The following is a 22,595-nucleotide window of genomic DNA, read 5'->3' as shown; positions in this document are numbered from 1 at the left end:
AGAGAGTCATTGAATGACCTGGTGAAGCATTGCAGGTACCATTTTCCCAGTTGTCTCTGCCTCTCAGGGAAGTGATCGGAATGCTGGGGACCAGAACAATTAAGACAGAAAGGAAAGACTCCAGCTCTTCAACAGCCTTGGTAACTAGCTTGCTCAGTGGACTTGCCGAGGAGCCTTCTAGACTTTGGTCTGATATTTGTATAGGGAAAGACAAGGCAGACAATGTTGATCCAGGGTTTCTAGGTCACTTTGCAAATTACTATTATATTTACCAGTCTATCTAAGGGAGTAGATCAGGTAATGGAAGTTTTTGGTGCACAGAAAAGGTCTGAGGCTGGTGACTCAACGGCCACTATCCTTGGTTCCTGAACTCCGTTCCTTCCTAGTAGTAGAATGACATGGGCATTTCCCTCTGTCTAGTAACTTATGCCAGTAGAAAGCAGGCTAGCAAACTACATGGCTGACATGTAGAGTAATTCGAGAGATACTAGGAAGTACTTCCATTGCTACCAAGAATGCTTCTAAAAGGGCTTTGGGGAGATTCCATGAAGCAGTGACTGTCTTGATCAGAGTCACCCCTTAAGGGATGTGAGGAATTCAGTCAGTCCAGGAAAGGCTCCAGGAGGTGAGGGCCCCTCATAGGTTGGTTCTGTGGTCTGGAAGGAGACAAGAGCCTCAATGGAAATGACAAGAGTTTGGGAGGAAATCCTTAGATGATAGATGCCCACTGATGACTCACTCAACCAGATCAACTGGATCAAATTCCTGGAAGAGGCCCTTGTGTGAGAGACCTGGTGAGGGCCTTGGAGCTGGCAACCTGGGTAGCACAGACGGTAGGGGCGAGAAGGCATTGCCAGTGGGCATCTTCACAGGCCTCACTGGGTCTTGTTTGTAGCTCCCCTCTGTGGGTCTGGGTCACTCAGCGTGTCTATGAGCCCAAGGAGGTGCTTGGTGGCATGAAAAGTCATATAAAGAGAGATGGGTAAAACCTGGGCCCAGGCCACCTCACAGCCCAGTTTCCTCCTCTGCAGCCCAAGTCCCACAACAGTGCTGTCTGGTTGACTGGTCTGCTCAGCCCCCGTACCAGACACCTGCTCCCTCAGGCTTCATAGACCTTCCGCATCTCACTGAGCAGGGCCCACCCAACGGTGTTTTTTCCTAGTGCTTTCCCCAGGCTAATTTTAGACTTTGCAATCAGGTCTCCTAGGAGATATTTCAGAGTTTTGGGGGAATTTTGTATTTTCGTTTTGTTTTCGTGGGTATTTTTCTTACATATCCAGATAAATGTGCTCATCTTGGGTTCCATGTGGGCCAAGCCCCATGGTGACTCCTCCCTCTGTGGCTGGCTCATGTTATAGGGAACCTCCCATCAGGGACTGTGATGAGGATGGCCTTTGAATTGGAAGCCAGGATGCCCAGGAGCAGCCCTGCCCTAGGCACCTTCAGGCAGGTTGCTTTGTTATTCCAGCCATAAAGTGTCAGGAGAGAGAGCACAAGTCTTAGAAAGTAGGACATGAAGAGTAGGAGATGAGCCCACTTGCAGCCCACCCAAGGTTGTTTGGGGAGGGCTGCTTTCCACACATCTAGGGACCTCCCCACTCTCAGGGTGAGGCTCCACATAGCCACAGGGAAGGAAGTGGTGCTGTGCCACAGACATGCCAGGGAGGGACTGTAAATTGTGCGCATCCAGGATTCTCCTGCAGCCCGTGCTTTGGTCAGTGCCAGAGAGGATGTTCCACAGATAATGGGTTATGGGCAACACTAGTCTAAAATCTCCCGCTTCAGGAAAAAGAGGTGATATGGTGTGTGGAGGAGTCCCTGGGTTGGCAAATGGTTAACACCCTCAGCTGCTAACCAGAAGGTTGGAGTTTAAATCCACCCAGAGGCACTTCAAAAGAAAAGCCTGGCGACCTACTTCTGAAAAGTCATCCATTGAAAACCCTATGGAGCACTGTGACACACATGGGGTCGTTGTGAGCCTGAGTTGTCTCAATAGCAACTGTTTTTTTATGGTATGTGGATAGACTACAGACTCCGGAGTCAAACAATCCGGATTTAGAGTCCAGGCCTTTTGATTTTTGGCTTTGAGCCACTGGGCAAGTTATCTAGTGACTCTGAATCTCGTTTTCCTCATCTGTAAAGTGGGGATAATTATGCCTGCTGCTTACTGTTAAGATTAATGGAATAACATATATGGAAGGTCCCAGCATTTAGATAGTTTAATGAATGGGATTTCCTTCTTCCTACCCTCATGGAAATCCTGGTAGCATAGTGGTTAGGTGCTATGGCTACTAATCAAAAGGTTGGCAGTTCAAATCTATCAGGTACTCCTTGGAAACTCTATGGGACTGTTCTACTCTTCTATAGGGTCCCTATGGATTGAAATTGACTCAATTGCAACAGGTTAGGTTTTTTTGTTTTGTTTTGTTTTACCCCCGTCACTGTTCATAGGGATAATGAATGAGTACACTACAGGGAAAGGGAAAAAAGCTCTTGACCCAGAATTGGGATTCCCAAGTTTGGTACAGGCCCTGTCTTACAACACCACCAGCTCTGTCCCCTTCATAGGGCTGTTGTGAGTACCAGATAAGGTAGTGAAGGTGAAGGTTTTTGTAAACACAAGGCACTACTGCCTGCCTATCTTTTGTTATTGATCTGTCAAAGTCTGTACTTTATAGCAGAGGGAGACAGCTTGGTGTACCAGGTGTACTAACTCTGCAAACCTTGGCTTGCTCACAATGCGCCTTAGACCTGTCTTAGTTTCCTGTGGCTGCCATGACAAATAGCCAAAAACTTGGTGGCTTAAAACAACAGAGATTTATTCTCTCTCACACACAAAAAAGAGGCCAGGAGTCTGAAATCAAGGTATCAGCAGGGCTGCGCTCCCTTCAAAGGCTCTAGGGAAGAATCCTTCCTTGCCTCTTCCAGCTTTTGATGGAAGATGTGATGGTTAAGGTTGTGTGTCAACTTGGCTGGGCCATGATTCTCAGTGGTTTGGCAGTCATGTAATGATGTAGTTATCCTCCACTTTGTGATACAATGTAATTACCTCCATGATGTGATCAGCCTATCAGTTTTATTTTATTTTATTTTCCTTGGGGGTGTGGCTGTATCCCAATGTATATGGATGTTCTGGCAAAGCTTGCTGTCTTTTCATTGCTCTGGATCGTGCATCTGGTTTTTCATCATCTGACCTCTGATTCTTGGGACTTGAGCCAGTGGTCCACCATATTGCTTGCCAATCTTGGCATTCATTGACCTTCACAGTCAGTGAGCCAGCAGCCTACCATCTGACCTGCCAGTCTTGGGTTCATCATCCCCTGCAGCTACATGAGTCAGAAGCCTCCAGCCTATGCCTGACTCATGGACTTGGGATGTGCCAGCCTCTATAACTGCATGAGCCATTTCCTTGAGCTAAATCTCTCTCTCTCTCTATGCATACATACATAATACATACGTATATATGTGTGTGTGTGTGTGTGTGTGTGTGTATATATATATATAGTTGTTGTTGTTAGGTGTCATCGAGTTGGTTCTGACTCATGACCACCCAATGTAAACAGAATGAAACACGGCCAAATCCTGTGCCATCCTCACAATCATTGTTATGTTTCTGCCCATTGTTGCAGCCACTGTGTCAATCCATATTATTAAGAGTCTTCCGTTTTTCTCTGACCCTCTACTTAACCAACCATGAAGTCCTTCTCCAGGGACTGGGCCCTCCTGATAACATGTCCAAAGTATGTGAGACGAATTCTTACCACCCTGACTTCCAAGGAGCATTCTAGCTATATTTCTTCCAAGACAGACTTGTTTGTTCCTCTGGCAGTCCATAATTCAAAGGTATCAATTCTTCTTTGGTCTTCCTTATTCATTGTCCAGCCTTCCCATGTATACAGAAAATATCATGGCTTGGGTCAGGTGTGCCTTAGTCCTCAGAGTGACATCTTTGCTTTTCAACACTTTAAAGCAGGCTTTTGCAGGAGATTTGCCCGATGCAATACATGGTTTGATTTCCTGACTGCTGCTTCCATGGGCATTGATTCTGGATCCCTGTAAAAGGAAATCCTCGACAACTTCAATATTTTCTGTTTATCATGATGTTGCTTATTGTTCCAGTTGTGAGGATCTTTGTTTTCTTTATATTGAGGTGTAATCCATACTGAAGGCTTTGGTCTTTGATCGTCATCAGTACTTCAAGTCCTTTTCACTTTCAGCAAGTGAGATGTGTCATCTGCATATTGCAGGTTGTTAATGAGTCTTTTTCCAAACCCGATGCCTTGTTCTTCTTAATACAGTCCAGCTTCTCGTATTATTTGCTCAGCATACAGATTGAATAGGTATGGTGAAAGGATACAACCCTGATGCACACCTTTCTTGATTTTAAGCCATGCCGTATCTCCTTGCTCTGTTCAAACAACTGCCTCTTGATCTATGTACAGGTTTCTCACGAGCACAATTAAGTGTTCTGGAATTCCCATTCTTTGCAATGTTATCTGTAATTTTTTGGACCCACACAGTTGCATGCCTTTGCACAGTCTATAAAACACAGGTAAACATCTTTCTGGTATTCTCTGCTTTCAGCCAAGATCCATCTAACATCATCAGTGATATCCCTGGTTCCACATCCTCTTCTGAATCTGGCCTGAATTTCTGGCAGTTTCCTGTTGATGTACTGCTGTGACTGCTTTCGAATGATCTTCAGCAAAATTTTACTTGAATGTGATATTAATGATATTATTTGATAATTTCCACATTCTGTTTGTTGATCATCTTTCTTTGGAATGGGCACAAATATGGACCTCTTCCAGTCACTTGACCAGGTAGCTGTCTTCCAAATTTCTTGGCATAGGGGAGTGAGCACCTCCAGCACTGCATCTGTTTGTTGAAACGTCTCAATTGATATTCCATCAATTCCTGGAGCATTGTTTTTCACCAATGCCTTCAGTGCAGCTTGGGCTTCTTTCCTAAATACCATCAGTCTTTGATCATATGCCACCTCCTGGAATGGTTGAACATCGACCAGTTCTTTTTGTTACAGTTACTGTGTATTCCTTCTATCTGCTTTTGATGCTTCCTGCATTGTTTAATATTTTGCCCATAGAAACTTTCCAAATTGCAGCTCGAGACTTGAATTTTCTCTTCAGTTCTTTCAGCTCGAGAAATGATGAGCATGTTCTTCCCTTTTAGTTTTCTAACTCCAGGTCTTTGCACATTTCATTGTAATATTTTACTTTGTCTTCTTGAGCTGCCCTTTGAAATCTTCTGTTCAGCTCTTTTACTTCATCATTTCTTTCATCTGCTTTAGCTACTCTATGTTAAGCGCAAGTTTCAGAGTCTCTTCTCATATCCATTTCTTTTCTTTCATGTCTTTTTAATGACCTTATGCTTTCTTTACTTATCATGTCCTTGATATCTTCCCACAACTCGTCTGGTCCTCAGTCATTAGTGTTCAATGCTTCAAATCTGTTCTTGAGATGGTCTCCAAATTCCTGTGAGATATACTCGAGGTAGCATTTTGGTGCTCAAGAACCTGTTTTAATTTTCTTCAGCTTCAACTGGAACTTGCGTATGAGCAATTGATGATCTGTTGCATATTCAGTCCCTGGCCTCGTTCTGACTGATGATATTGAGATTCTCCATCGTGTCTTTCCACAGGTGTAGTCTATTTGATACCTGTGTTTTCCATCCTGCCTTGGTTATCTAGTGCTGCCGTAACAGAAATGCCACAAGTGAATGGCTTTAACAGAGATTTATTCTCTCACGATCTAGCAGGATAGAAGTCTGAATTCAGGGCGCCAGCTCCAGGAGAGGGCTTTTTCTCTCTGTTGGCTCTGGAGGAACGTCCTTGTCACTAATCTTCCCCTGGTCTAGAAGCTTTTCAGCACAGGGACCCAGGGTCCAAAGGACGCTCACTTCTGCCTCTTCTTGCTTGGTCCTAATGAGGTCCCCCTTGCCCCCGCTTGCTTCCCTCTTTTTTATCTTAAAAGAGATTGACTTAAGATGCAACATAACCTTGTAGATTGAACCCTGCGTCATTAACATAACTGCCTCTAATCCTGCTTCATTAACATCATAGAGGTAGGATTTACAACATACAGGAAAATCACATCAGATGACAAAATGGTAGACAATCACACAATACTTGGAATTATGGCCTAGCCAAGTTGACAGATATTTGGGGGGGACACAATTCAATCCATGACACACCCAGTGAGATTCATGTGTACAGTTTCTGTTTATGTTGTTGAAAAAAGGTATTTGCAATGAAGAAGTTGTTGGTCTTGCAAAATTCTATTGTGTCATCTCTGGCGTCATTTCTAGCACCTAGACCATGTTTTCAATTACTGATCCTTCTTTGCTTCCAATTTTCACATTCCTATCACCAGTAATTATCAATGCATCTTAACTGCATGTTTGATCAACTTCAGACTACAGAAATTGGTAAAAATCTTCAATTTCCTCATCTTTGGCATTGGTGGTTGGTGGGTAAATTTGAATAATAGTCATATTAACTGATCTTCCTTGGAGGCGTATGGATATTATCCTATCAATGTCAGCGTTATACTTCAGGATAGATCTTGAAATGCTCTTTTTGACAATGAATGTGATGCCATTTCTCTTCAATTTTCATTCCCATCATAGCAGACCATATGATTGTCTAACTCAAAATGGCCAATACCAGTCCATTTCAGCTCACTAATGCCTAGGATATCAATGTTTATGTGTTCCATTTTTGATGACTTCCAATTTTCCTAGATTCATACTTTCTACATTCCATGTTCCAATTATTAATGGACGTTTGCAGTTGTTCCTTCTCATTTTGAGTCATACCACATCAGCAAAAGAAGGTTCTGAAAGCTTGACTCCATCTACATCCTTAAGATTGACTCTACTTTGAGGACACAGCTCTTTCCCAGTCATCTTTTGAGTGCCTTCCAACCTGAGGGGCTCATCTCCTGGCACTATATCAGACAGTGTTTTGCTGCTATTCATAAGGTTTTCTCTGGCCAATTCTTTCAGAAATAGACTGCCAGGTCCTTCTTCCCAGCCTGTCTTAGTCTGGAAGCTCTGCTGAAACCTGTGCACTAAAGGGTGGACCTGCTGATATTTGAAGTACCGGTGGCAAAGCTTCCAGTGTTGCAGTAACATGCTTCATAAACACTCCCACCAGCTGAGTTCAAGCTACCAACATGATGCCTTAGAATGTGCAGTTGGGGAGAGAGGTCCAACAGCACCCATGGCATAGTATTTGCACCGTGATAGGTGTAAATAACCTCAGGGGCATAGATAATAGTAAAATCTGGGTTAACGAAGAAGAATGTAGCATCAGAATTGGTGGAAGACTTATTAACAACCTGCAATATACAGATGACACAACCTTGCTTGCTAAAAGTGAAGAGGACTTGAAGCACTTACTGATGAAGATCAGAGAATACAGCTTTCAATATGGATTATGCCTCAACATAAAGAAAACAAAAAAACCTCACAACTGGACCAAGAAGCAACATCATGACAAATGGAAGAAATATTGAAGTTGTCAAGGGTTTCATTTTACTGGAATCCACAATCAATGCCCATGGAAGCAGGAGTCAAGAAGTCAAACAATGTATTGCATTGGGCAAATCTGTTGCAAAAGACCTCTTCAAAGTGTTGAAAAACAAAGATGTCACTCTGAGCACTACGGTGTTTCTGATCCAAGCCTTGATATTTTCAATCTCCTCGTATGAGTGGGAAAGCTGGACAGTGAATAATGAAGACTGAAGAAGAATTGATGCCTTTGAATTATGGTGTTGGCAAGAATATTGAATATGCCATGAACTACCAGAAGAACAAACAAGTATGGCTGCGAAGAAGTACAGCCAGAGTTCTCCTTGGAAGGGAGGGTGGTGGGATTTCATCTCATGTACTTTGGAGATGTTATCAGGAGGGACCAGTCCCTGGAGAAAGACATCATGCTTGGTAGGGTAGAGGGTTAGCAAAAAAGAGGAAGACCCTCAATGATATAGACTGACACAGTAGCTACAACAGTGGGCTCAAACATAGCAATGATTGTGAGAATGGCACAGGACTGGGCAAGGTTTCATTTTGTTATACATAGGGTCACTTGAAGTCAGAACCAACTCGATGGCACCTAAAAACAACAAAATAATTTTGAGTTTTTATTCCCTTTATTTTTAATATAATTTATTTAACCACAAGTTTATATAATTTAATTTTTGATAATGACCATTTTTTACCAACCAGCTCACAGATTCCTGAAAATTTAGCAATTGTACCTCATTAGTCGGTAATGCTGGCTCCAGCACACCACTGGGTAGTGGCGTGGTAGGGGATGGTTGGGTACTGGGAGATAGAAGGGAGAAAACAGGATAAATAGCAAGTTCACAATATCATCAGCTCTTATCACCTGGACCCCTTAGAGGCCTATCAGAAAGTGTCTCTGCCCTATTGAAATCAACTTTTCTGAAACACTAGCCTTGCCTTACAAGGCCTTCTTCGTGAGCACTGGGAGTAGAACCTTCCTTTGTCCCACTCTTACAGCTTGACTCATGAAAAAGCACAGGGTCTTTCTTCTGGCAATTCTAGCCCCCTCTCCTCAGCAGACACAAGTTCTAAAATAAAGGTGACTCCTTCAACCACAGCTTGGAGCTCACTAAGATTTACCACATTGTACCCAGCAGAGAAGATGAGTTTTTGCCAAGTGATCCGCACTTGCCCACCTGTGATTGTGGCACCAAAACCAAAAAAAAAAAAAAAAACAACTAAACCAATTGCTGTCAAGTCGCTTCCAACTCGTGGTGACCCCATGTGTTTCAGAGTAGAACTGCAGTCTACAGGATTTCCAAGGCTGTGACCTTTCAGAAGCAGATGGCCAGGCCTTTCTTTTGAGGTGCCTATGGGTGGATTTGAATCATCAGTCTTATGGTTAGTAGCTGACCACTTAACTATTTGCACCACCCAGTGACTCCTGACTGTGGCACCAGGTACCTACATTTAGAGTTGTTCTGCAAAATTATGGGGCAAATGAGAAGTAAGGGTCCCACGCTCATCCAAGTTCAGCCATCCAAGTTGGACTTTGAACTAACTCATCCAAATTTGGAAATGGGTCTGACAAAACCCCACATTCACTATAGACCTGAGCACAAAGAAGACTTTCTTTGCACTCAAAGAAAAGTTAGCAGATAGAACTTCCCAGAGAACTGTGACACCACTTTCCAAGAAACAGCTAAGAAAATGCAAGGGGTGTATATTTCTACCAAAAGCTGGGGTTTGGTTGAGATGACTCGGCATAGCCCCCTTCCTGGCTCCAGTAGTCTAAGCGCCTGACTCGTACTTCTTGAGAACAACAAAGTGATTTAAAGTCTAAAGAGAGATGAGCAATCCTCAATACACAGGCAGAAAAAGTCCCTCTGAGACAGGAAGCTGCTGCATAGCCTTGCTGGCAGAGGCAGCGCTGTCTGACATGTAGATCTTCTGCCCTGGTGTGTCTGTAAGCAGCTGCCGGACTCCTGGCAAGCTCCCTTTTCTCTCCTTCCTGACTGATGGATCCCAAGGGGCTCCTCTCGTTGAACCTCCTGCTATTGCTTTCTCTGGCTTCTGAGCTGAGCTGCGGAACAGGTGAGTGTTCATCTGTTTGAGGTTTTGGATACTATGATGACCTGCTAGGAATCAGCACAGCCCTGTGGATAGAGAAAAGATGCAGGGGCTGGGGGCTGTGGCCGGCTCTCTCTTCCTTAGGGACTGGCTCTGAGTTCTCCAGCATCTTTGAAAAAGGAAGGAAGGAACATTATGAGTTCCTGGGCTCCTACTAAGGCTCAGCCTCACCAATCCTAGTTCCCAGGGAAACTGGGAGCTCTAATCCAAAGGTACTGGTCACATTGTAGACCAGCCTTTCCGGGCGAGAGGTTCTGGTTGAAATCTTGGTTGAGTGGTTGGTTTTGCATGGGTTACCATTCTGGCAAAGACCCAGGCTAGAGAAACTAAGCTGGAGGGGCAAAGCTCTGAGAGATTAATCCTATATCTCTGCCCTGAAGGAGATGCTGCACACACACTAGCAGACAAACCAGGAACATGGTCCAACAAGAAGGAGGGGGTCAGAGCGGGAAGGAGAGGTAGAAGTGAAAACCTCAGGTCTTCAGCTAAGAACAGACTGTGGCCACAGTGTGGTCACTGATGGCTATTTCCTAGAAGAGAAGTTTCCATGGTAGAAAGGAGGGGAGAAGCCAGGATTTCTGGAGCCCAGGGCTAATTATGGTAAGTGGGAAATGCAAATCTGGAGCCTTCAGGGTCAGTGCAGCTCCAGCAGCTGGACCATATAAATAGCAGAGCATTTGGAGCTGGGTCCTGCTCTTGTCTTTTGCCTGTCTTCCTCCAAAGGTAAGCTAGGGTTCTCCATTCAGTATTATCAGGGTTATGAGAAACGGTACTTGAGGGGGAAAAAGTGAAGCTAGAAGTGCACCTTGGGCTGGCTGTGTGAGTAGGGGGTGAGCATCAATTCCTTTCTGCTTAAATGCCTTGGGGCTTTGGTTAGAGTGTAGGAGACAACCTGGAGTAGAAGCGGCATCAGGGAAGGGGGGAAATCCTGACACCCAGGGTGTTTTGGCCTTGGGGTTTTCAAGATGGCAAATCCATCATGGACTTTTCTAGGAAAAGCCCCGGGATATGCCAGGGATGTGTGGGAGCTGCGGATGTGGACTCTCTCTTGCCAGACTCCCAGATGAGGAGGCCCAGAGGGTGCCTGAGCCTTTGCTATGCCTCACTTTACCTCAGAATCAGGCAGACCCCAAGGCTCTTACTTCCTGAGGCCTAGGAGAGGAAGAATGGAACTCAGGACTCAGAAAGCCAAAATGAGCCACTTAAAGTTGTCATAGGAGAGCCAAGTCTTCCTTGGTGGACCATCTTTCTTGGAGTACTTGTTGGTGACTACCAGGAGTGACTGGGTTGAAGTGTTGCCTGGGCTTTTTCATCTCTGGGCTTGTTTGGCTCCTGATCAGTCTAGCCCATGGCACCTCCAGGTTCTGCTGACAGCTGCTTCACTGCGCACTTTGGGAGTCAATGGTTAGTGAGAAAACAGCCCAGCCTGATAGGAGCCTCCACCCAATTAGCAGCTACTCCCTTCTTTGCATTCTGTCTTCTCCGAAATATGTACAAAATTTTTTTCAGTATTTTTATTTTTAAATACACACCATTTTGTGAAACCCCAATAAAACCCAGGCGGAAATGCTTTGCACATGAGATAGGTCAGCCATGACAGATTTACTCAACCAAGAAGACTGATTTCTTGTAAAATCCATACCCACTCTCCTTCCCATCTCAACTCAGCTCACCTTCCAGGCAGAATTCTAAAAATTAAAAAGTCTACTGACCCATCCCCAAATAAGTGGGTTTTCCATTTCACCCAGGGAGCTCTTTTATTTTTTCAGGCATGCCTTCCCCAGCCTCTTCACACACACTAGGGGAGAGGTGAGGGACAAGTAGGTGGGTGCTATACTTGGCCCAAATTTGTCTGTTCACTGACCCATTCTATCCCAAGACGTAGACTTAGTGCTTCCATCTCTTGAAAGTTGCATACGGTAATATGAAGCCATCACTTTTGGCATCTCCAGCTCTTGGCTAGAAATCAGAACATCGGGGCTATTTGGTTTCATCCACAAAATAATTTGAATGATTCCATTCAGCCACTATCTATTGAGGACACATGATGTAAGGTGTGGGAGAAATAAAGCAAACAACCACAACCTCTGCCCAGCACTTGACACAGTGCCTGGTCCTGAGAGTTTTTCCATAAATATTTGTTGAATGAAAATAGTAGCATGTATTGCATGCTTACTGTATGCCAGGCACTGCTTCAACTTCTTTATGTGTATTATTCATTTAATTCTTACACCAACCCTATAGGATATGTACTGTGACTACTAGCATTAACATTTTATAAATAAAAAAAGAGGCCCAGAGTGGGTCTAGTGATTTCTCCACTGTCACATAGCTTGACTCCAGAGACTACTGTCTCAACGAAGGAAACTGAATGAGTTTATATTTGGTGAAGGGAGGCTTCAATCTGTACCTATATCCCTTAGTAAAAATTAGAATATACTACTATAATTGAAGTATATGGAACATGCCATAGAATTTTTAAAATATGAGAGACTTGGATAAAATTTAGAAGGATTTGATCTGGAATTCGGAAAGTGGATAGAAACTTTTTTTGTCATGCAATTTTTCACTTAAATTTTCTGTTAAGTGGTTTATTTATTGGGAGAGTATCACACAAATATCTGTAAAACCTAAACAATTCAAAAAGGTGTGAAGTAAAGACTTACTCTCCCTCCCATCCCTCTTCCTGAAGGCATACACTGTTACCAGGTTCTTGTGTGTCCTTCCAAATATATATGTCTATTGGGTTGAATTTTTGTGGTATTTGAAAAAATAGTATTCTAGATGAAGGCACAAATGCAGAGGTAAAGTTTTGTGAGCGTTCAGAGGGAATGGTAAATGAAATCTAGGCTGCATGGCTCCAGTACTTCCATCTCCTCACTGGGAAGTGAAGAGAAGGGTCCTCATAATTTTTCCCCACACTATACCTCTTAGGGGTATGTCTTAGTTATCTAATGTTGCTGTAACAGAAATACCATAAACAGGTGGCTTTAACAAAAAGAAATTTATTTTCTCACAATTTAGGAGGCTAGAAGTCCAAATTCAGGGTACTGGCTCTAGGAAAAGGTTTCTCTCTCTGTCAGCTCTGGAGGAAGGTCCTTGTCTCCTTGAGTTTCTGCTCCTAGGCAGTCTTCATGTAGCTTGGCACCTCTCTTCCTCCATCTTTGCTTCTTGTTTCTTTCCCTTACTTATTTAATCTCTTTTATATCTCAAAAGATTAATTTAAGACACACCCAACATTAATCCTGTTTCATTAACATAATAAAGACAGCCCATTCCCAAACGGGATTATAATCTCAGGCATGTTGTTGTTGTTAGGTGCCGTCCAGTCTGTTCTGGCTCATAGCGACCTATGCACAACAGAACAAAACACTTCCCTCTCCTGCACCATCCTCACAATCGTTGTTATGCTTGAGCTCATTGTTGCAGCCACTGTGTCAATACACCTCTTTCAGGGTCTTCTTTTTTTTTGCTGACCCTCTGCTTTGCCAAGCATGATGTCCTTCTTCAGGGACTGATCCCTCCTGACAACATGTCCAAAGTATGTCCAAAGTATGCAGTCTCGCCATCCTGGCTTCTAAGGAGCATTCTGGTTGTACTTCTTCCAAGACAGATTTGTTCGTTCTTTTGGCAGTCCATGGTATATTCAATATTCTTCACCAATAACACAATTCAAAGGGGTCAACTCTTCTTCAGTCTTCCTTATTCATTGTCCAGCTTTCACATGCATATGATGCAATTGAAAATACCATGGCTTGGGTCGGGCGCACCTTAGTCTTCAAGGTGACATCACAGGCATAGAGGTTAGAATTTACAACACTTATTTTTGGGGGACACCATTCGACCCATAACAGGCTGTTAGAAGGTGAAACAGAGCACATTCTGATTTTTGAAAGAAGAAAACGTAGGCTCTATGTCGTGATTCGTTCCTTCAGGTTTTTTGTTCACTTGAGAAACAAGAATGTATCGAGCCTCCACAGTGTTCTAGGTGGGTGCTAGGGATACAGCAGAGAACAAAACAAACTCAGTCCTTGCTCATGGGAGCTTATAACTGAGTAAGGATGACAGGCATTGAACCATAAGTCAAATATGTGATGCAGGAGAGTTGCAAAGTGCATTGGAAGCATATTGCAGGGAAGCCTAACCTAAGCTAGGCGTCATAGAAGACTTTCCTAAGGAAGGGATGTGGAGGCTGAGAACTGAAGGATGGGAGGAGTTAGATAAATAAAGGGGTAGAGCTTTCAGGCTGAGGCACGGTAAGTGTAAATGCTCTAAGATAGGAAGACCCAGCAACACCAAGAAATAGATGAACTGCCACTGGGGTTATGGTTTAAAAAGCAGTATTAGACAAGTTATCTTTTCTTTGTAGGCCTAGGTAAACCAAAAGAACTATAAGCCTGCCTCTTCTCTACCTGAAGGAAATGTGGCAAGATGCTACAAGGACACAAGAAAGCATCAGGGTGGGCAAAAAAGGGTTACCGTTAGGTAGAATATGACCTTGTGACTGGGTTAGCTAAATCCTGCTGCTTTCAGGCCAATATCCATGGGTTCATTTGAATGACTCTACTTTCTAAGCAGAATTACCCATGAAGGAAAGTGAGTTGGTGTTTCCAGCAACCAATGTTTCCTGCCAGACTACTTTGATAAACAGGGCTAACTGAATCACAGACTCACTGGAAAACACTCATCAGGCAGTAGGATGTTTCAGAGGCAGGGACTCCACTTGGTGGGTTTTATGAACCACTTTACCACCTATCCCCACTCCCCCCCACCCCACACACACTTATTTTTCCACTTATGTTTAGGTAGAAATGATTTCCAGCGTTCCCTCCAGACCTGCCTCTCACACACTGGCAGGTGTTACATCAACATTGTTTATGTGGGTTGTGGGTCTGTTCCCCAGCTCTTCCTGGTTAATTCTTGGTTTCATTCCCCACATAAACCACTCAGTCACTCAGCCTGCCCTTTACAGCTGCCCAGTTTTCTATTACTCTTTCCCTTCCCGTTTTCTTTATTTTTCTTCAATAAAAAAAATATATATATATATATATATATTATTTTGCTACTCCCCTCCTCATCCTATAACCCCTCTCTCCCCAATTCCAAGTTCTGGAAGCAACCACAGTGCAAAGTCTGCAGGGCAAGGTAGAGGGAAGGGTGCATGGAAGGGGTCTGGGAGGGGAGGGGGTTATGGTCTGAGAGTGGGGATCATTTCTATTCTTTTTTTTTTTTTTCCATATCCAAAATTGGTCAAAAAGTCAACGATATGGTAGAGGTTGTTAACCTTGTTTTGAACCTCAGGTTCCTTTGAGAGGTGAGACTTACAGTTGTTCTCCCAGAGAAGTATACACCTATGCTCATCCCCACAACTTTTGTACACAATTTCAGGGGTCCATGTACCACATGACATTTCTACTTGCATGTATAGCTATAAATTTTGTCATTCCTTTAAATATAGACAATTATGTTCAGGACTTAAGAGGTTGTTCCCTTGGGTGCCATACCTGTAATTCAGGCATGTAGTCACCAGCGGAGCCACGTTACCTGGACAGTCTGGCATTTGTGTGACTGGAAGAAAGTCCAACATGCTTCCCAATTTATAGTGGTTTAAAAAACAACAACAACCCACAAAACAGCATTCCTAGTTTAGTTAATTAAAAAAACAGGAAAGAACACTCTGTTTTAAGAGTTGATATAGTAGCAGCAATTTTTTTAAAGGAACAAATGCATAATTGCCTTTTTCAGTTTCCTTAACAATTATGGATCTCAGCCCCTCTAGTCCCGATTTCAGCCCAGACTGCATTTTCTTTTTCCCAGATCTCTGTTCTGACATGAGCTGAGATTTTCACAGGACAGTGCTCGGGTTTTGGGGCATCTGGGCATCAAGAATATTTTGACCAGTTTGCCCAATTTTTCAACAACTCATCTTAACCACAAGTCAGTCATGTCCCTTCTAAGTGGCTGGATTACTTAAGCAGAAGGTTCTATTTTGCTCTTCTGACTTTTTATCAGCTAGAACAATCTGTGCTCTCTCTGAGTCGTGGGCTCCTTCTTTTATGAACACTAGCTTATGGTTAAGTTCAGTTGGGCAAAGTTAAATAAGAGAGATTTTTGTCAGTTAAAATGGCTTTCAGCATTTGTAAATTCAACAAATACTTATTAAAATCCTACTATGTGCTAAGCACTGTCGTAGGTCATAGAAAAAAAACAGTGAACAAAATGATGCTCTTGTTCTCAGGGTTTTTGCATTCTAGCAAGGGAGATAAAAATCAGAAACATGTAATATAATTATCTTGGTCATCTAGTGCTGCTGTAACAGAAATACCACAAGTGGGTGTCTTTAACAAAAAGAAATTTATTTCTTCACAGTAAAGTAGGCTAAAAGTCCAAATTCAGGATGTCAGCTCCAGGGAAAGGCTTTCTCTCTCTGTCGGCCTTCTTATCAATCTTCCCCTGATGCAGGGACCCTGGGTCCAAAGGATACACTGTTCCCGGCACTGCTTTCTTTGTGGTATGAGGTTCCCAACTCTCTGTTTGCTTCCCTTTCCTTTTATCTCTCTTAAGATAAAAAGGTGGTGCAGGCCACACCCCAGGAAAACTCCCTTTACATTGGATGAGGGCTGTGACCTTAGTAAGGGTATTACGATCCTACCCTAATCCTCTTTAATATAAAGTTACAATCACAAAATGGAGGATGACCACACAATACTGGCAATCACGGCCCAGCAAAATTGATACACACATTTTTTGGGGGGACACAATTCAATCCATGACAACAACATAAGGAAGTGATAAGTGCTATAAGAAGAGGGAAGAACATTATTTTTAGATAGAATGGTCAGAAAGGCCTTACAGAGGAGATAAATTTTTGAGCAGAAACCTAAAATAAAGTGAGGGAACAAGCTATTCAAATATGCCAGAGAGAGGGAACAGCAAACACAAAAGCCCTGAGATAGAAACGTTTGAGGAATAGCAGGGAGCCAATGTGGTGATAGTGCAGTGAACGAGGGCTAGGTACCATGGACCAGGTGGTGCAGAGTCTTTGAAGCCCTTGCAAGGAGGTCGGATTTTATTCTATGGATGATAGAAAGCCCTGGAAGTTTAAAAGTATGTGAGAGACCAAATCCGACACGGTTTCAAAAGATTACTCTGTCCATTGTACGATGCAGGCAGATAAGTTGGAAGACAATGGAAATACCCAGGTCTGTGATGATGAAGGTAAAGATGAAGTAGGTGAGAAGTGCTTGGATGCCATTCATATTGTGAAGGCAGAGCCAACAAGATAAGCCGATAGACTGAGGGTAGAGTATGAGAGAAAGAAAGCAGTCAAGGATGATTCCAATATTTTTGATCCGAGAAATTGGGTGAATTGTGATATTCTTTGCAGGAGGGGCCACAGAATCCAGAGTTCATTTGTTAAGGTTGAGATTGCCTTTGGACCTCCACGTGCTACAGTGTCACTATATTCACAAGTTCTTAGTTTGGAGCAGAGCACAGACCAAACACTTCTAATGGCGTGACCAACAGACTTTCATTTCTTACAGAATAAATAGGACACGGATGAATAGGACTGCACACGTCATCTTCATTAGCCTAGGTTCCCCAACGTTAGGCTCCCACCACAGGGTTAAATAGCATCTAAGCACATCCCAGTTCACATCTTGGGAGGAAATTGCCTAAATTCCTCTCTCCTGTGATTAAATACTAATCAGACAACCATATCTACATGCCAAATAGCATGTACAGAGAATAGGTAGGGGAAGGGGTGATAAAAAGGGGAAGTAAAAAGTAAAAGATGGTGATAAAAATGGAAAGTCCCCTGCAGGCAATAAATATCATTTATTGCCCCTGCTCAGGCTATTCTAGATTTACTGGGGCCAGAATACAGCCCTTCCTCCTTTACCCCACAAAGATAGTGTTCTGGGTTTCTTTAAAGGACAATCATCTCCCCCTGAAGCACATACCTTATGTGCATTAGTAACTATTATGTCCATTAGCAGCCAGGGAGACAGTGAGGGGGCAATTATAACGTAGGACACCTGTGCATCCAGCAGTGCTGAACTGTGTAGACAATTGGGAGTGCAACAAAAGAATGTGGGTGGGAGATATAACTCTGTAAGCATACTGGAAATATTTCAAACCATGCAACTGGATGAGACACTGGATTAATGAGGAAGGGGAAAAGAAGAGGTCTGAGTACTAAGTCCTAGGACGCTCCAATATTTGGAGGTCTAGAAGAAAAGCTTGTAGCCACAGAGACTGAGAAGAGACAGCCAATGGAATAGAAGGAAAACTAGGAGAGCACGGTGTCCCAGGAGACAAAAGAAGAAAGTTTTTCACGGAGGAAGTGATTAATTTTGTCAAATGCTACTGAGAGAGCAAATAAGAGGAGGCCTGAGAATTAACTTGACATCATGAAGCAGACAGTGACCTTGACAAGGGCTATTCCAGTGAGTAGTAGGGGAGTCTCTCTGGAGTGAGTACAAGGGAAGATGGGTCAGGAAATGGAAACAGAAAGTATAAGTTTAAGTTAAATGCCTTTTTTCTAGGAAAGCAGAGAAATGGGGAAGTAGCTTGACTTGGACGTGGAATCAAGGAAAGGATTTTTGAAATCGGCATGATTTTTCTTAATGGAAATAGCCCAGTAGAAAACTGATGATGCTCCATACTCCCTGAGGGACCAAATTACTGGACTGAGGGCTAGGGACCATGGTCCCAGGGGACATCTAGCTCAACTGGCATAACACAGTTTATAAAGAAAATGTTCTACCTCCTACTTTGGTGAGTAGCATCTAGGGTCTAAAAAGCTTGCGAGTGGCTATCTAAGATACTTCATTGGTGCCACCCCATTTGGAGAAAGAGAGAATGAAAAAAAACAAAGGCACAAGGGAAAGATTTGTCCAAAGGACTAATGAACCATAACTACCACAGCCTCCACCAGACTGAGTCCAGCAAAACTAGATGGTGCCCGGCTACCAGAAACAACTGCTCTGACAAAGATCACAATAAAGGGTCCTAGACAGAGCTGGAGAAAAATGTAGAACAAAATTCTAACTCACACACACACACAAAAGGCCAGACTTACTGGTCTGACAGACCGGAGAAACCCCAAGCATATGGCCTTCAGACACTCTTTTAACTTAGTACTGAAGTCACTCCTAAGGTTCACCCTTCAGCCAAAGTTTAGACAGCCCATAAAACAAAACGAGACTAAAGGGGCACCAGTTCGGGGACAAGGACGAGAAGGCAGGAGGGGACAGGAAAGCTGGTAATGGGGAACCCAAGGGCAAGAAGGGGAGAGTGTTGACATGTCATGGGGTTGGCAACCAATGTTGCAAAAACAATATGGGTATCAATTGTTTAATGAGAAACTAATTTGCTCTATAAACCTTCACCTAAAGTACACTTTTTAAAAAATTGATGATGCAAGAGGCAGGGACAATTGTAGGAACAAAGCCTTGAAGCAGATGAGTGCTCCATGAAGGAAGAGGCTCTGGCCTTAAATGAGAGCATAGACCATTCAGCCAGGTGGGTGGGTTGATTTGGTGGTGGTAATACATAGAAGTTCTCTATTGTTTCTTCTAGCTTTTCAGTGAAATGAGAAGCAAGTACATCAGCTAAGAGAGAGAGAAAAGCAGGTTGTGGTTTGAGGAGCGAGGAGGTGTTAAATGATCAGCAGTAGAATCCCTTACAGTGGTTTAAAAGTTTTTTTTTTTATTTGTTTCGTTTTGTTTTGGTTTTTTGCTGGCTCAGCTTTTTTCAAGAAGAGACCCAAAATAATTTCTCACCCTCAATATTATTAACTATCTTAGGATTTTGGGGCGGGGGGGGGAGGGGAGCTAGGACTTTACAGTTTTAATGCTAGGCTCACCACCACCATGACCCCAAGTCTTTCAGACTTTTGTTTATTCCTCACCATTAGAAATGATGCTCCTGGCTCCCTGGTCCCCTGGGAGCTCAGAATTACTTTCATTTGCTCTTTATCTTTCATCCTATATACCCAATGGTGGCAAGAAGCCTGATGGAGGAATTAACAGACCTGGATTCCAGTCCTGGCTCTGCCTTGTACTAGTTATGTGTCTTTAGGGAAATTATTTCATCCCTCTGTGCTTTAGATGCCTTATCTATAGGTCCAATTTGGTAGTATTCCCTCCCAGATCAGAGAAACCCAGTGTTCTAGTAGTCTGTGTTAGTCGTGCTAGTTCTAGTTAGCTCTATCCTAAGGAGCTTAAGATTTCCACTGGGATTTTTTAAATATTGAAAATACAATGGAGATCCTCATGACGGTCCTCATAGAGTACTAAGGACCTGGCAACCCCAAGGATAACCCAAGGGGGAGAGGGTGATCCTCCCAGTCTGCCATTAGTAATCCACAGATGATGTGGCTCTTGAAGACCTCTATGATAAAGGACTCTCTTCTCCTTCCCATAGGTGGACACTCAATGGACTGCCCCAAGATTATCCAGAGGTTGGGAAGCAAATTGATGCTGCCCCTGACGTACAAAGGGATAAATAAAAGCATGAGCGAGAGCATCCGCATTGTTGTCACAATGGAAACATCGCTTGGAAGCATCTTCAAGAAAAAAATAGTGTCTCTTGATCCATCTGAAAGGAGCTCTCCACCCAATCTAGAAGACCGCTATAAATTTCACCTGGAAAGCCTGAGCCTGGAGATCCTGAAAAGCAGGAAAGAGGATGAAGGCTGGTACTCTATGACTATGGAGCAAAACCATTCGGTCCAGCAGTTTTGCCTGGAGCTGAGGCTTTATGGTAATAATTGTGGCTTCCCCAATTCACACTGGAGGGCCAAGATGGTCCTATATCCAAGAATGTAGACCTCTCTCAGAAGCAAAGAGTATTTAGAATTGGAAGCAACTTGAAAGGTCATCTAGTCTGAGGATATAAACTGGGCTTCATGGAAGGAGTTGTAGAGGTTCACAATTTATTTTGAATTACACATTGGTGGTAGCTATTAACACTAGCTACCCTCGCCCTCATTTGCCAAAGGAAAGGAGTCCAGCTGCCTGTGTACTGGGGGGCCTGGAGACCACAGGAGCTTTAGTTTGCAAAAAAGATTTTGTTTGGGAAAAAAAAGGCTTTTCTTTATGATTTTTAAAATGGAGCCCAAACTCTCTTTCATGGTTGAGGACACTGGAATCCAGAGAGAAGGATTTGCACATGCTTAGGCACGTGTGTAGGTTGTTCACTGCCTTAGGGCACTGGGTAAGTGAGAGCTGAAATTCAGCTCCTGGTCTGCTCACCACCCTGACACAGGATTTCATCTACCTGATAGAAGTGACTTTTTGTCATTTAAACAAAGGCTCTGGTTATAGGGTCGTTAGTTGCAGAGCTTAAACTAGGGCCCAGGTCCACTTGACTCCAAGGTCAGCACTTTTTTTCTGGCATCTGCCACTCCTTGAATGCACCCAGAGTTTGTGTCTCTTAGGCCCAAAGGCTCACATGAATTCCCAGGAATCCTTACAACCGCATGGGTCTTCCCTGCTTCCTCAAAGTGACTTTCTTCTCTCTGTGAACAGGACAGGGAGCCCCACCCACCCAACATTTCTTTGAAATCCTCAGGTGTCTAGAGGAGAGTTAGCAGTATCCCACCCTTCCCAACCCCTTCCCCCAGCACTGTCCTCCCTTCACACAGTGTGAGCAGAGCTTCCCCACCCCCCACCAGGTGTAAGGAGTCCATTTAGCTCTAACAGTGACCGGGGACAAGGCTGCCACAACCAGGGAGACCATACAACCTGCAATTTTTCAGAACAGCCTATGTCATACATTCTGTCCTTCTATTCCTATAAGTTCAGTCTTTGTCACATCTTATAGTGAAATTCTTACCTTGGAAAATATGGTCTCTGCAACCATGACTTTCTCCTTAAGTCAAAGAAAGAGACCAGATTTTGGAGTCAGGACCAGGTTCATTTTTCAGCTTGGCTGTTTGAAGCTGTGTGACATGATATAAGACATCCCACTTCTCTGGGACTCAGTTTCCTCATCTATAAAATGGGCATAATTATGACTACCTCAAAGGGTTGTTGAGAAGATTAAAGAAGGGGATGAATGTTAAATTCCAGCAGTGTGCCTGTCCTACCCAAACAAAAAAATGCATTGCCATCAAGTTGATTCCAACTTATAGCAACCCTATAGGACAGGGTAGAACTGTCTCACCGGGTTTCCAAGGAGCAGGTGGTGGACTCAAACTGCCAACCTTTTGGTTAGCAGCCATAGCTCTTAACCACTATGTCACTGGGTCTCCCCCTGTCCTACAAAAAAAAAAACAAAAAACTGGCTACTGTCGAGTCTATTCTGACTTATAGCGACCCTATAGGACAGAGTAGAACTGTTCCATGAGGTTTCCGAGGAGTGGCTTAGTGGATTTGAACTGTGACCTTTTGATTATCAGCCAAGCTCTTAACCACTGTGCCACCAGGGCTCCAGCCTGTCCTACAGTAGCTGTAAAATAAATAAGACTTTCCCTTTTTCCTTACCCACTCCACAGCATAAGAGTGGGGTAGGTTGATGGAGTCTGTGGCTATGATTTTAGAGCCATTCCCACCCCAGATACAATACAGTTTTTGCTACAAACACACACACCACACACTGTAGATAAAGCCCTACCATTAAAAACCCATTATTTTAGTAATTTATGTCATCTGAGTTTTTTTGTTTGTTTTTTGGGTTAATACCTTTAGTCAATTACAATTGAAACCCATATGAGATTAGTCGATGGCAAACTCCACTGATCGAATACAGGAGAGCAAACTAGATCAAGGGACGTCTGGAAGAGCTCTGGTTATAAATAGCATTGGCAAGAGAAAACTAAAAAACAAAATCTCCTTCTTCTCTATTTTATCCCGAGGCGGTCCTGGAAAGGAGTGTAGGGGAGAGAAAGGGATGGTGCCAAGTAGCAGGTCCCACTAGAAATAAATCAC

At 43.4% G+C, this 22,595-nt stretch overlaps 1 protein-coding gene across 3 annotated transcripts in view; it reads left to right on the top strand.

Annotated features, from left to right (window-relative positions):
* Positions 1 to 9,440: 9,440 nt before the first annotated feature.
* The window catches only part of SLAMF1 (signaling lymphocytic activation molecule family member 1), a 91,465-nt gene continuing 78,310 nt past the window's right edge, over positions 9,441 to 22,595 (top strand). For 2 of the 3 annotated variants that reach the window (XR_007516862.1, XM_049880980.1), the window contains exons 1-2: positions 9,441 to 9,621; positions 20,089 to 20,427. Coding sequence is in view for 2 of the 3 variants with exons in the window: in XM_049880980.1 (XP_049736937.1) it covers positions 9,546 to 9,621; positions 20,089 to 20,427 (415 nt within the window). In the remaining variant the exon portion in view is untranslated. Of the gene's footprint in view, positions 9,622 to 10,089; positions 10,258 to 20,088; positions 20,428 to 22,595 lie in introns of those variants that run through there. The other variant, XM_049880981.1, reaches the window with a different exon arrangement.

The sequence above is a fragment of the Elephas maximus genome, chromosome 3 (genome assembly GCF_024166365.1).
Source record: "Elephas maximus indicus isolate mEleMax1 chromosome 3, mEleMax1 primary haplotype, whole genome shotgun sequence".
In the NCBI taxonomy this organism is placed as follows: Eukaryota; Metazoa; Chordata; class Mammalia; order Proboscidea; family Elephantidae; genus Elephas; species Elephas maximus.
Note: the sequence above shows the minus strand (reverse complement) of the source record. Positions and strands in the feature narration are given on the sequence as shown.